The 14617-nt window shown below is 40.0% G+C and overlaps 1 protein-coding gene across 7 annotated transcripts in view; it reads right to left on the bottom strand.

Annotated features, from left to right (window-relative positions):
- Positions 1 to 2992: 2992 nt before the first annotated feature.
- ldb2a (LIM domain binding 2a) overlaps positions 2993 to 14617 on the bottom strand; it is an 88224-nt gene continuing 76599 nt past the window's right edge. The window contains exons 7-9 of one of the 7 annotated variants that reach the window (XM_086222220.1): positions 14564 to 14617; positions 13076 to 13206; positions 2993 to 4976 (exon numbers count right to left, since the gene is read on the bottom strand). In XM_086222220.1, coding sequence (XP_086078346.1) covers positions 4746 to 4976; positions 13076 to 13206; positions 14564 to 14617 — 416 coding nt within the window. In that variant the 3' untranslated portion in view covers positions 2993 to 4745. Of the gene's footprint in view, positions 4977 to 13069; positions 13220 to 14563 lie in introns of all 7 variants that reach the window. The other 6 variants (XM_086222218.1, XM_086222219.1, XM_086222216.1 and 3 more) reach the window with 6 other exon arrangements.

Raw genomic sequence — 14617 nt, 5'->3', positions numbered from 1 at the left:
TCTTTTTTTGTTCTTCTATATTTGGCAAATTTACAGGGAAGATCAAAATACAGTGGTTGCCCAGGAGGCCAAACAGCTGGCCCCACCGAGTCAATTTGCTTGTCAATGCAACTTCGTGAAAATTATACTAGTGTGTGGTTTGTTAAAAGTCAACAGCCATGATCAGTTATGACAGGCATGTCCTTAGGTTATTTTCCAACAGCTTTTTTGAAAACAGCGGTCTAAAACCTGTTTCTTTTTGATATTATTTCATGCACTTTTTCCCCCCTTCCCATGAAAAAGGAAAATAATTGCAATTTAGTTATTGTTTTATTACAATAAAGATAAGGAAATATATTTTTTGGGGATTCTCATTCATGCTGTGACTGATGGATATTGTTGTCTTTGTGTAACAGTTGCTGACAGCAGGGTTGTAGTGCTGTTGTATCAGTACCGGAGCGCACCTCTGACGCACGCGTACGCGCGCACGGTTAACGTGAGGCTCCTCCCCGAGCTGCCTCTCCCTGGATGACAATTAAACCGCTGCTTAGGGCCACTAGGGGGCCCCCAAACTCCTGCACCAAATGCCGAGTTGACCGACCTGGTAACCCGGGTATCTGCTGGTCTTCATCATCGAGCTTGTTATTTATCATTTTAACCTTATTTTTGCAAATTTCCTCAGTGGGAGGAAAAACAATCCGCGCTGCCGTAACACTGCAACCATGATTGATGCATAATAGGTTTAGTAATTAATTATTTATTATTTGACTTAAGCTCAAATGGTCAAAAACATAGAATGATAACGTTTGTGGGGGGGAAATAAAACCTAGTTTTCCCTCGCTATTTGTGGTTCGAGTCAATAACTCAGCATGGAAGAACAAATTTGCACAAAAGAACATTTCGTGAGTGAGGCCCAATTTCTTTTTGATCACATTAGAGTTTCTGACGTGATATTTTATTGACTGATATTTGGCAAATCTGTCCGAATGTGCACTTTTTGTAGCATGTGATATCATGTAGGTACTGACGTAAGTGAAAACACATGATTCTCCCAAAAACATTCTCAGGGTTTAAATCACTCAAAAACCAGAAGGCAGCCTTGCCCACTTTGTGACGTCATTCATAAAAGAAACTAAAGTTGTTGCTGTACTTTATATTTTCCACTTGGTGTCGCCAAAGATCCATGACGTCGCCCTACATTGGAAGTCTACCCAACAACAGCACCGAGGGCCCGTTCGCATCGAGTTCCCAGGGCAACTTAGCCGAGAGGGAGCCAGAATCCATACATTTGTCCGTATTTGATGGCAGTCCAGGTTTTACTCAGCTTTACTATGCAGGTAATCAGGAGACCTGCAGCCTGAAACCAGCCTCTATAAATCCTCTCCATATTTCTGTCCACTGCTTTACACCATAAATTGTATATGATGTTTTTCCATTAAAGAAAACATATTCATATTCTCAATTACCCTTTGAAAAAAAATAGGATCAACTCTCAGATTTTTTGGTGAGTGCAGAGAGGACCCCTCCCCCCCCCCCCACACCTCCCCCCTTCAGCAGATGAATGTGAAAGAGGCCTGAGAAAACTCGGCACATACATGATTCAGCACAGAGTAGCTCAAACATTCAACTGAAGGATCAAGAAGAAAAACACATTTTTTTGAGTGGAGCTTTGAATCCAGAAGGCACATGAATACAGAGCAGGCAGATCAAATCCAGGGTACTGGATAGCTGATTATATCCATCTTAAAATGTTTAATGCTCAGGGAAATAAATAAAGTAAAATAAATGCATGCACAATTGAGTTTAAGGCGTAGCTATCCAAAAATACTATTTACATGCAGTATAATGAAGCATATTTATTTTGAGATGAGGAGAGGTAAGTTTTAAAGCGCAGTCTTAATGAATGAATCCCAACGTTTAGCTTCATGCATCTAATGTAAAACTGCAGGCTCTTTGGGTCTAAACATCTTTGTTTTTATCTCTTGTTTGAGGGAAAGGGATTTCCCCCAGTGGTTATTAAACAGCAGCTCTGAGATGTTGGCCTTCGCTTGATATCGAAAAACAACAGCAAGAAAATACAGTCCAAACCATAGTTGCAGTCCTGAAATGTACCGCAGTAGATCTCCCTGACATCTCAGACCTGAAACATCCCAAACAGACGATTAAGTCAACTTAATATTGAGGAACACATCAAACTTATCAAAACTACAAAGCACTTACCTCTGTCAAGGACGCTGCATGATACAGAATATTGAATAATTCGCCATACATTTTTTTTCCATCCAGACCATGATCCCTACTTAACATCTCAGAGAGCTTGATACTCATCCTCTCTTATCAAAACACATGGACCCCATGAATTAATCAAAATATGTTCAATTTTCAAGCATTAAAAATGTGTTTTCTGGACCACAGATTCAGAATACCATCAAAATCTCAATTATTTCAAACAAACTCAAGGAATTTCCAGGATATTCATCCGCCGCATGCCCAGAAAAAAAAGCTACATCCTGCCAAGGGCCTGGAATGTTCCTCAAGATCCAGGATCTTCAACTTGATCCGGATCACCTGTAAAAGTTAAGAACTTGTTAACTTGTTTTATTACGTATTTTCCCACCAGAGCTTATCAAAACTTCTCCATTTGTTTTTGAGGTATAGAGGTGATCATGTTACATCCTTGGAAATAATTTTGTGCTGCTCATCTAATCAAATCAGACTATCAGACTTTGCAATTACATACCTTCAAAAAAAAATACATACATAAAAAAAATGAAATTGTGATTTTGTAGGAAAAGCGCTTTATTTTCAAAGATATTTTCTTACTATTGCTATATATTTCGCGAAACACTGGACTGCTTTTGTATTATTCTACATTCGACATTGTAACATTGATCACAATAATCCCAACATGACTTTCTCATCAAATCGTGCAGCTCTTCTGAGGTCAGAGCAAATCACCAAACACACAAAAGCCTGATGCACTCATGAGGGGCGTAACCAAACCAAGCTGGAGTCCATTGTAAGCACAGTTTATTGGCACACGTAATGGTAAAGCATACATACCAGACATCAGATATGACACTGAACACCTCTGCTATATAATGTACAAATGGTGTCTAATAATACTAGGCTCAAACATATTTAGAAATGTGTTAGCTTCCTTACAAATGCACAAATAAATACCCATAAGATCCAATTGTACGAAGACATTCAACTTTGTCTTCTTGCCCATTTCCAAACAAAAGTCCAACAAAAGAGATCAGGGATAGTTATCAATTCATTAAAATATTAAACTGTGAACACAAATACAGGGAAGTTAGAGATTTCTGTGGGGTGGAGGGGATTTTATCTGTGCGCCTTTAAAATGTAAATTTTTTTTTTTTTCCTTTCTATGTCACAGAATATACAAGAAATATGTGACTGTTTGTCATCGTTGTGGCTTTGGTTCTCCACTAGCTAGAGGGAGGATGGGGAACATTAGAGAATTTGGTTTTAACAGAAGCAACCCAGCAAGCATCCAGACCACCCGACAGAAATCTGAACCTTCTGTACAAAACAAAACAGCTGCCATATCCAGACTGGTCTCTGCGGCTGATTTACAGTGGACAAAATCAGTTCCACCTCTATTTACAGAGCTACAAACGTTGTAACAGTGTTCCCAAACTGATGAACCCAAAAAAGGAAAATCAGACTGTTGTGTGTTTTTAAAAAGTACATATAGATAACAAAAATAAAAATCTTATAAAATCATGCAGGAAATTCTTTAGTATCAGTTTGGGAGTTGGTCGTTAAAGGGAGAGAAGTCCAATTTTTGAGGAGGGAGGAGGAGGAAAAAAACCCAAAACCATTAACGTGTGTTGGCTAAGTTCACATCTGCAAAATTACAACATGTTGGCAAAGGATTCTGAGAGAAGCAAAATACCAATAGACAGCGAACACAATCAAACTGGTTTGCATGAAATCACAATCTGTGACAACCGCAGTAATGTGGAAAAACAATCTTAGGACACAATTTTCCCTCATTTGAAAGGAGTCCATAGTGGTAGAGAACTGTTATTTCCTCTTAATTGGAAATGGAAATAACAGCAACAGCAGAAACAAACCAACAGCCGATTGAATTTCCAATAAAAATGCAATTGCCTCAAACAATGTTTCATTTGTCTCCAATGTGGTTAGATTCTTCCATCGACTCTCTCGGCTCTTAAAAACACCTTGCCTTCTTCCTGTTGAGTTGGCTATTTTTTTTTTTTTTTTGGTTAGATGTATTGTTTGTTGTTTCATCCTTTTTCTTTTCTCTCCGCTGTCTACTCTGAGCGAGATGACTTGCGACCTGCAGGTCAACCAATCACAGCTGTGATATTCCACCAGACGAGAGGTTTCTATCTGAGGGTCCAAGGAGGAGAATTTGATCCACAATTGTCCACTGTATTCTTGGAAAAAAAAAAGAAAAAAGAAAAAAGCCCCCGCCGTGCTATTTTTACATTGTTGTGCATACAACTTGGATGCATCTCTTGTCTTTGACACGTGGATATTGCTGTGCAATGCTGCCAGATATCAGCGTTCTCCAAAATGGTACAGCGAATCAGAGAAGAAGAAAATATCCAGGGCTGACGTGCTCTGGCTGGAGATGCCAGCGAAGAGTTGGCAGGCGGGGGGTTCTGATTCAGTACAATGTTGTGAGGCATAGAAGCGCTGCCCTCAGAGGAATGGAGAGAGGTTGAAGTCCAGTCCACATGGAGTCAAGGTGGTTTTCTTCTTCTTGTGTTTTACTGTGACGGCTGGGGCGCTGTGCTCTCAGGCTTGCTGTCCTGGGCCGCCGGCGGTTTGCTGCTCCAGGGGGCGTTGTTGCCCAGAGCAGGGGAGCTGTTGAAGTCGTCCTCGTCATCCAGGCCGTTGGTGGCGTCATACTGCGTGTTCTCCAGACGAGTTATCAGACGCTCATCCTCGTCTCCGAACTCGCCGCCCATCAGGGTCGGCTCGCCCACCACCATCACGTCCTGGAGAGGAGAGAGAGGCAGGGATGATAAACAGATACAAATGTTCTCCTCTCTTTTAAATGTGACATCATGTTCTAGCTGTCCATCAATATTTATGTTACTTGAGGCAACTCTGGGTTATATTTTTAAAGTTGACTGTGACCTTCAATTGTTCTTAAATAAACACAAGCCTCTTTTCAGCCTGACGCACACGAGGCTTTGAATGTGAGTCTACAGTTATTCTGTTGACAGCGGTCAGTCTAAAACATCCAGGACTCTCTCACAATGTGGACCTGGAAGTAGAAATTTAACCCACAACACCACCGTGGGAAAGTAATGTAAACTTTACGTGTAAAAGTAACATGTAACGTGAACAGATTGTTACATTTGGCCCTAAAATTTCCTTGAATGTATTTTAAAATGTTTAAGTACTTAGTTTTATCCCGTTTTCAACTAATAGGGTAGATACAGTATATACCTTTGTAAGTAGCTGTAAACATGGAAATAAATAATACAATACAGTTGGTAAAACAGTTAAGCAATTGCACTGATGTGGAGACTTTTTTTCATTTGCCCTTATTTTTCTTGTCTTTTTTTTCCAATTTCTTTCTTTGTTACCTCATTTTTTAAAATTTGTTTTCTACCAGCTTAAGATTCTTTGAGTCTGTCACTCACTAGTATATAAATATAATTGTTTTGTACGCAGTCAAGCGTGATGTGTGTTCGGTTTTTCACAGGGACGTCCATATTTAGCCTTTGGGTGATTCAAAATGAACAAGTGAGTGAGAAAGAAAGAGAGAGGAAATCAATGCGTATCTGTTTCATCTCAGACCGGAGCAGCTTCTCTACATCAACTCAGCGCACCTTATAACGTTTGAATGACTTCAAATAAATGAATATGTAAGTTTTCAGTTGCACATATTTACATCCCAGGGGAAAAAAAGAAAAAAAATGTAATTCAATCTGATGCTTTTTTAAAAAAAAAAAAAAATCAACCACAGAATCCTTCTAGAAGAAAAACAAACCAGGGGCTGATCTTTTACCAGCTGATGATCTATTTAATCTCTACAGAAAATAGAAAATAAAAAGATTAAGCTTAAGTTTAGTCAAAACCAACCAGAATGAATACAAGCATATACCACAAATCATTAGAATTTAGATCATATCACCGAACAATTTAAATGAGTAACAGAAGATTAAGGGCAGAAAACAAACAAACAAACATTCCAGGCTTTGTAAATTCGTCTGTCTTTTTTCCTCAGCTTTTTACCAGACCTCCACGTTGGTTGAGGTTTCCCATCTTTCTGAATGCATCATCGTACTTTCAACACATCCCTGCAGCCTAAAGTGACATTTAATAAACATTCTACACATTCAAACCCATTCATATTTAAGGAATCCACGTCAGCAGCTTTGAAAGTAAACGATTCCCAAACAAAACCATCAAATCACAAGAATAACGATTTGTCTCAACATCGACCAGATGAGAAGTCATCAGGTTGACCGCTTCCCAGACTCAACGTGGTAAAACCAGAGAAGATCCGACTCAGCTGTGTCCTAAATCTTTAACACTTTCCTCAAAGGAAAATAAATTCTTCATTTGTTTTAATTGAAGGATTATTAATGTGTTGTTTTATATACTGCGTATCACCAGAACTCTTGTTCCCATCGCTGAATAACAAGTATCCTCCCATTCTCTTATAGGTACTATGTGGTATAATCAAGAAGTTCAATAACAGTGTACAAATAACTTTGTTTTTATGAAGTTATTTGACCCTCTTTGTGTTGGAGCTGAACAATTTCAGGAAATAATATACAACTGGGATTATTTGGACTGATGCAGTTGTGATATGAAGAGAATATTAGTCGTAATCAAAATTCCTGTGTCATCATTCATATTTTAATTGAAAAAAAAAACAACCTGAAATTACAACTGTTTTTTTTTTTGCAGAAATCTGCACCAAACGAGGATGATGAATACCATTAAGAAGCTGGAATATCACCACAATGCTTCATTTGGAGTGGCAGTTGGACATATTTCGCTGTATGACACCTCCTGTAATCTTAGATATTGCACAGCAGGCCTTAAGGTCAGAAGAATTTCAAATGTTCAGCCTTATGTTTTGCAGAAATTTATGTTGAATACACGTCCGTTTCCTGCAGAAGCCGACAAAGGCTGTCTTTGGAGGATTTTCCCGTTGTCGTGATGATGGGATATTATCTCATAGTCACAAGATAAAAACCTCATTAACTCGTGATCCTGACACAAAATCATCATCTTGAGAAAACAGACGCTATCTCCTCATGGCAGACTGGTTGTCCGGTTATGTAAGAAATGATGTTGTTTCATGATAATGAGATAATATCCAGTTGATTTATCTTGTTAGCTCAAGATAATGACATTACTTTAAAAAAAAAAAAAAAAAAACTTTTTCAAGTATGACCTTCCTGGGGCTCTGCAGTTTCCTAGCAGCGTGACAGTGGCCCCACCCCCTACTTCAGGAGGCATGTGCAGTATTTTTCTGCTTCAACGCAGACCTCCAGCTCAGGACAGAAGAGGAGCTGTATAGCATGAGCGAGGTTAGGACTGACTGAACTCAACCATACGGCGTCTCCAAGCACTCTGCAAATTAAATCTTCCGGAACAGAAAGAAGAACCCCGCGATCTCTAACTGGCCAATCAATACTCATCATGTAAGACATATTTTTCATGGACATGGCCCTCACACAGGTCAAGGAAGGCTAGGAGAGAGGTTTGTCCGTATACATCCATGACGCTTGAGGTGGTAAGAAACCTTGATCATCCCTGTGAAAGGTGGCATTGTACTAGGATGTGATTACTGTTCCTTAATGATTCTATTGACAAATCATGAACACAAATATTGATCAGAGATCTATGAGTCATGTCTGGATCCCCGTGTCTATTATGAGTCTTTGAAAGTCGTCTTCCTCCGACTGGCCGAGCTTCTCCCTGCTGGCGAGTCCAGCGCCACCCACTGCAACCTTGGAAGAAGCTGTACAGTTAAATGGAGCGCACGCATCACTAGCCATGTGTGTCAACGCTGGCTGGCTCGGGAGATCTCGCTCTCCTCGACCTACTCCTCAGCCTCGCGCACACACACACACACACACACACGCACGCACGCGAACGCACACACACTGATAAGCTGACTGTGCAATCAAACAGTAACAGACAATCACACACCAGAACACGGACGCAGACAAAAGGTCCTGCATGCATACTCACATTAACCCTTTGTATTATACACAGGGAAAAAAAACAACACACACACACACACACACACACACACACACACACACACACACACACACACACACACACACCGGAGTACACGCAACCCCAAATATTGTACACAAATAAACACACACGCACAAACCAAACATGCATAATGATATTGTAAATATACAAACAAAACTAGCTCATCACACAAATCTGCCACACAAAACACACACACAGACACCAGTGAGGAGAACCAATAGGAAGAGGCAGTTTATTTATCCAAGCCATCCCCAAAACTCCCCTAGCGACCACTTCTACACCCCACTATGCCTTAATCAGGCTAATTAATTTAGGTGAGCTTTTCAACTAAATGACAATATCCACACTAATTTGTCAATTTGCATAGCTAATTAAGTCATTAGCTAAAAACGTGCTGATTGCCAACAAGCCTTGCATTTGCCATCTGTTCCTGTGAGGAGGCCTGTCAACCTACCTCTGGCCAATTTTGCCCCCCCCCCCCCCCCCCAAAAAAATCCCTCCGACAATAACAGCTGGTGGCTAGTCTGAGACTGGGGAGCACTAATTGTGAGCTAATTAATACTGTCTACTTGACGACTCATCTTGTTGAGAGTTAGCCTTCATGCTAGCTAACGGGCTCAACTCTGAATGGGCTGACGCCATCGCTCGCTTCATTCATCCAGCATCAGCTTTAACATATTCACAGAGATGAGCAGCGGCGGCGAGCCAGGATCACATATTTCCTCCTTGGAACCAGACCCAGAACAAAGGCCAGGTGTTAAACACCGTCTTCAGCCTCGGTTAGAAGATAAAACTTTTAAAACCAAAACACGGCCCTGTTTGCCTTATATATTGCTCTTTTATATCATAAAAATGTGTCTCGATTTTTCAGCTCCTGTAGGACTCCACTGAAGACATACATTAAATATGCCATCAATGCATGACTACTAAAACACCCGGGCAGCGCAGCAAACATGAAAAAGAAGAGCAGGATTAGTTTCAACCTTGAACGCACATTTGTGTTCTAGTATGCGGGTCTGCTGTTCGACTGATCGTCTTTTGTTTGTCTGTTTTTGGAGATATATGCTCCACAACAATAAGATAAGCAAGTTAAATAAAAGCTAGTCGGAGTCTTTGAATGGGACCAAAAACCTAACTGCTAACCATAAAAATATAAAACTAATTTCTATAAAATCAGATCAAATTTAAGGGTCAATCTTTACATTTGTCACAAATTTTTTAAATTACACAATGGACTGATATTTCAGAAAACTAGGAAACAAAAATAACAAAAAGTTTTATTGCAATCAATGATAATTCTACTTTTGTAAAATATGTTTACAAATCAAAGGATATTTAATGTATTTTTTTTTAATCGCGCCACCTGACAGGCAGTGTTTACGCTTCGGCTCCAACTCTCTTGTTTAGAAAGGAACGTTTTTGTTGCAATTTTCAAACTATTTCCACTGCAAAACAGTCTTGGCACGTAAATTTGTCTAAGTTCAAGTCAAAGAAAAAGACCTCAACCTGTTTTGTTGTTGTTGTTGTTGTTGTTGTTGTGGTAAGTTCATCAGTTTGCTAATGTAAAAAGTTTTTCTTTTCTTTTTCCTTGAAACATTGCGCCGTCATTGTCTTGTACAGTACATCACTTAGATGATCCTGTCATAAGAAATAGAATGAGATTTTTTAATTCAAAATTAGACAACTATTCTTGGTAAGACCTTGTTTTTTGTCGTGAGCTCAGAGTGGCTGCTCTGAACTCTTTCCATGCCAAGGATGGACCCTGAATGATGAATTTGGTCCTTTTATCTGCTTATGACCAAAAAACACTGACACTGACTTGCAGCATCAAAAATTAAAAAGGCCTGATTGGGGTGAAGGAAGTGCTACAACATTAAATTCAGTCCACTAGAGGTCAGTGTTGCTCATATTATAAACACCCACCCTCCCCATCTTTCTTTCCCCCGCACCTCCTCTCCTCCAGCCGCTGGTAACCCCCCCCCCCCCCCCCTTCCCCTTGCGAGGGTCCACTCCTTATTGTCATTGGACTCACGTACGCTTGTGCTCAGCCACAAACGAACAACTTCTCAGACAAAGACAGCAGGCATGCAACATATGTATCCAGCATGTTACCAGCTACGCTGCCAATGTTTAAGAGGCGTGTGAATGTACGGCATGAGTGGTATGTGTGTGTGTGTGTGTGTGTGTGTGTGTGTGTGGGAGGGAGGGTGCTGTTATACGGGGAGGGGGGCACTGATGGAGTACAGTGTGTGCATGTGAAGGAGGAAGGGGCTGGGGGTGGAGTGTACACAGATATCGGTGATAATGAGAGCTGGCACCGAGCCAAACTGCCTTCTAGAGAGAAAACAATTGTGCACGCTGTGTGTATTTGTGCGTGTGATGTATCCGTGAGAGGGAGAAGTGAGGGCAACAAATCAGAGAAGATGACGAGACAGCAAACCACGGTAAACAAAATAGAAGGACAGTATGTATGTGTATGTGTGTGTGTGTGTGTGTGTGTGTGTGTGTGTGTGTGGGTGAGAAACAGAATATATTTCCTATTTAGAGGAACTGCAAAAAAAAGTGAATTTTTCTCGCTAAACTATCAAATTTTGTTGAATAGTTGGAGATACAACAACTCGCCTGCACAATGTTAAAATTATTCAAACAAATGTGTTTTTTTACTACTCTAAGTATAAAAGGACATCAGCATAGTTACATTTCCTATTAAACTGATTTATTCTTTGTGTACAAAATGAACACACATTACCCAGCAACATTTTAAAACAGATATATTCCAGTTGGGTTTGGTATCAGTACATTTAAGCTGCACTGGAATGACCCGCGTTGGAAAATATTGGTGTTCTGCACCAGTGTGGGCACAGAATAGTAAATTAGATGCAGCAGTGTAAATATATAACAGTATGTTTATAATGAGCTGCGTATGAAAGAAGCAGCGCCTCTGTAGACAGCGCCGAATCCTCCAGGGGAGTGCCAGGCATGTGGTGTAATACTCAGCCGGTTAAGAGGCTGTTTAACCTCGAACTGTGTCAAGTGGCCTGTGATGGAGACATGAAGCAAAATCAGGCATCCATACCCTAAAACACAGCGTGCACTGTGCAGGCTCTCCAGTGGCTTCTCAAGTTTACACGCTTTTAGGTGACAGTTTGTGATTTTTATGATTATTGGCGAGTTTATGTGCAGGACTTTGGCTGGTGCTGTTGTATTTGTTAACCACAAAATTTTCCCTAGTTTGAAAACTGTGATGTAATTCAGATATTTACTCTTTCCATATCATGTCCTGTCATAAAAATCTAACAATCCACTAAATGTTCGGGTTTTGTTTTTACAGCAGTCAACGCAGTTCTTTTCTTTTGTGATTAATTGTCGATTTACATACGCACATGAATCGATCAGTATTTGCTTTCAGAGATCACTAGAAGGGTTTGAGACCATTCTTCATTCAGTTTCTACACTCCAGTAAACAGACTTAAAAATATGGCATGTAAGGAAAGGTGAGATATGCAAATAAAACTAAACAAAACAACAATCAAAAACAGGAATAGACCCCAAATCTAATGAAGCCCCTGCTGAAGCGGAACAGCAAAGCTGTGTCTGTTTACTGGACTAATAAAACCAAGGACAGTTGCATCCACAGAACAAACAAATTCTTTCTTTACTTCCAATCCAAAAAACAATATCAGCTCATTATATATGATATTATTTTTTGGCACAGAGGAAAACACGACACAACTTTCCTTCTCATTAACACTTCATATTTTTTGGGGGTATTTTAGTAATTATGTATATAAATGTCACGGCCTTTTCCTTAAGTTTACCTTACTTTTGTATGTTTACTTATTAATTTTTATGTTCTGATTCTGTGTTTTTGCTGTCTCTTTGCTGCTGTCAAACCACAATTCTGATGATTATCTTATCTTGTATTAATTCTTGCAGTAATTTTGATGATAATTAAAAGACTGGACTATTTGAGGGATTATTGTCTAAAATGGTAAGTGTACTATTTAAAAATATATGCAGATAATATGGAAAATTATCAAGATGTGTTTGGTTCCTGCCTCAAAATGATCACATTGGGAACCAACAGGCAGCCAACTAATGATTATCTTCAGTTACTTAATTATGTCACAATTATGTTTAGTTGATAAATCATTGAAAATTTCTGATTGTATTTACAAGCCCAAAATTCTTCCATCAACCCGGTCCCACGTACGTTTAGTTTAGGTAAGGAAGTTAGCATCGCCATGGCTTCCTTTGGAAAAAAAAAAAAAGTCAAACGCTTCCCGTTTCACATTCATATGTTTCTGCTTATGCTACGCTGGTAAGGACGACCAGCTGGTCCTCTGGGCAGCTGTGAATTTAGTACCTTGCTTGGAGTTTGGAAGCACTGTGGCTGTACTGTGGAGGGGGTCCTATTAAAACTTCTCCAAACCTGGTGGCTGCAGCCACTTGGATGGGCAACAAGGTCAACAGGGTGTTTCCAAGCACACATATTCAGAAAGCAGTGCGATACAACACGCAGAGACCTGTACTTTCCATTCATACACTTAGCTGCACCGTGTTCTGCTTTGATTCATTTTAATGTTGTTTCTGTCACACTTTGATATTTAATATATTTCCTTTGTATTTTTGGAGCAAGTCCCACTGGGAGACTCGCTACACAGGCTTGTGTTTCTTTTTTAACTTCTCCTTGTCGCGCTTTTTTTCCCTCATTTATGCAAATAAATTAAACTAATAGCTGCAATACCATCAGGAATTGTAACCCTGCAAACATGCATGTAGATTTTGAGAATACAATAAAGGAAGAGGCAAACCAAGTGGAGTTGATGCTTACAGGTACCTGACTGGAGAGGCTGAAGTTGGTGGCGGGGCTGCGTTTCTTGCTGGCAGTGGTGCCCACGCTGCTGTTGGCGCTGCTGGCTGAGTTCTTCCGTTTCCTCCTCTTCGTGGTTGTCTGTCGGGCAGGCTCAGCTTTGGCGCGACCAGCAAAGAGAAACAGAGGCCATGCCAAGAACATAATGCATACAGACGGGTACAGGGTGTAGGTCTGTGGGATGTGAGTGTTCGTATAGCTGAAGCTCAGACAGATACATGCAGAGAATATTACAGGCAATGCGTTTATACGTGCAAGCATGCATGCAGAGAGAACGCACACACACACACACACACACACACACACACACACACACACACACACAAGCTAAACACACACACACACAAGCTAAACACACAGAGCTAGTCTACATTGACTCATGCTTTGTTTTCTTCAGAGGTGAAACCACACAAGCGTTAACATCTCCCAAGACATGCACTAGTAAGAAAGAACCCCTGTAACATTTCCACAAATGTTCAACAACGGACCCTGATGCTCAGAGTAATGAACATTTGGTCATGATTTCAGCAGTTTGTTATTCGATGAGATTAAAACCACTCTGCCAAGGCAGGAAGTGCGTTCATGTTTCCAAATCTGCTTTTATAGATATCACTTAGCTGCAGCTTTAGAATTCTTACATGCATTCAACATGTAAACTGTTTTTGATACAAGTATAGATTGCAGCAAGGAGGACTTATTTTTGTGGGGCAACCCAGAAGTTAGCATCGCCGTGGCTTCCCTCGACTAAAAGCCGATGGGATTCTTACGCTGAATTTAAAAAAAAATGTTAGCGAGAATAAGTTCAGGGGCAAACAAAAGTTTATAAGACTTACGCATTTTTACCTTGGGTATTTTAATGTTTTTTACGGCATAAAATACATCTGTGAATACCACAAGACTGGATTTTAAAGCTTTTTAAAAGTCTCAGAAATGGCAGAAGTGTTAAATTACAGTAAGTTATGGCGGTGAAGTCGTGCGCCTCTGCTTGGTTCAGTGCAGCAACAAGTTGAGCTTTATACTTCCAACAACTGCATTTATTCTTTAAAAAAAATCCCTAAAGTGTTCATTAGTGAGGATTACCTTGATGAAAACTTCACTAAAAGTTAGTGTGAACCACAGACTACAGACATTTAACCAAAAATAACCCCAGAAACAATGACTTTGAGACGAGGGAAGCGCACGTTTGACACTGCTAACTTACTTCCAGGTTTTTGGGCTCATTCCAATGCTTCTCTTTAGACTATAGTCACTATGTTTTAGCCAGAAGCTTTAGAATTCTTGCATGCATCTAAATGGCACGTGGAACCTGCATTTGACGCAGGTATCGGCCTCGTTTCTTTACATGCAATCAAACATCCGTGATAAACTTGCACACAAGAATGTATTTCATAGCATTCCTAGAATGTCGCTTTCCAGGAAGATTACAGAAAATTGACAGCGTAAGAGAGAAGATACCTTTTTTGTGATTTGTGGGAAATATTTCGGTTTTGAAGTTCTGTGGATGTCCAG

This window comes from Aulostomus chinensis, chromosome 13 (genome assembly GCF_037954235.1).
Source record: "Aulostomus chinensis isolate RoL2024-O1b breed Wild chromosome 13, RoL_Achi_v1.0, whole genome shotgun sequence".
In the NCBI taxonomy this organism is placed as follows: domain Eukaryota; kingdom Metazoa; phylum Chordata; class Actinopteri; order Syngnathiformes; family Aulostomidae; genus Aulostomus; species Aulostomus chinensis.
This window is presented reverse-complemented; position numbering and strand designations above follow the sequence as displayed.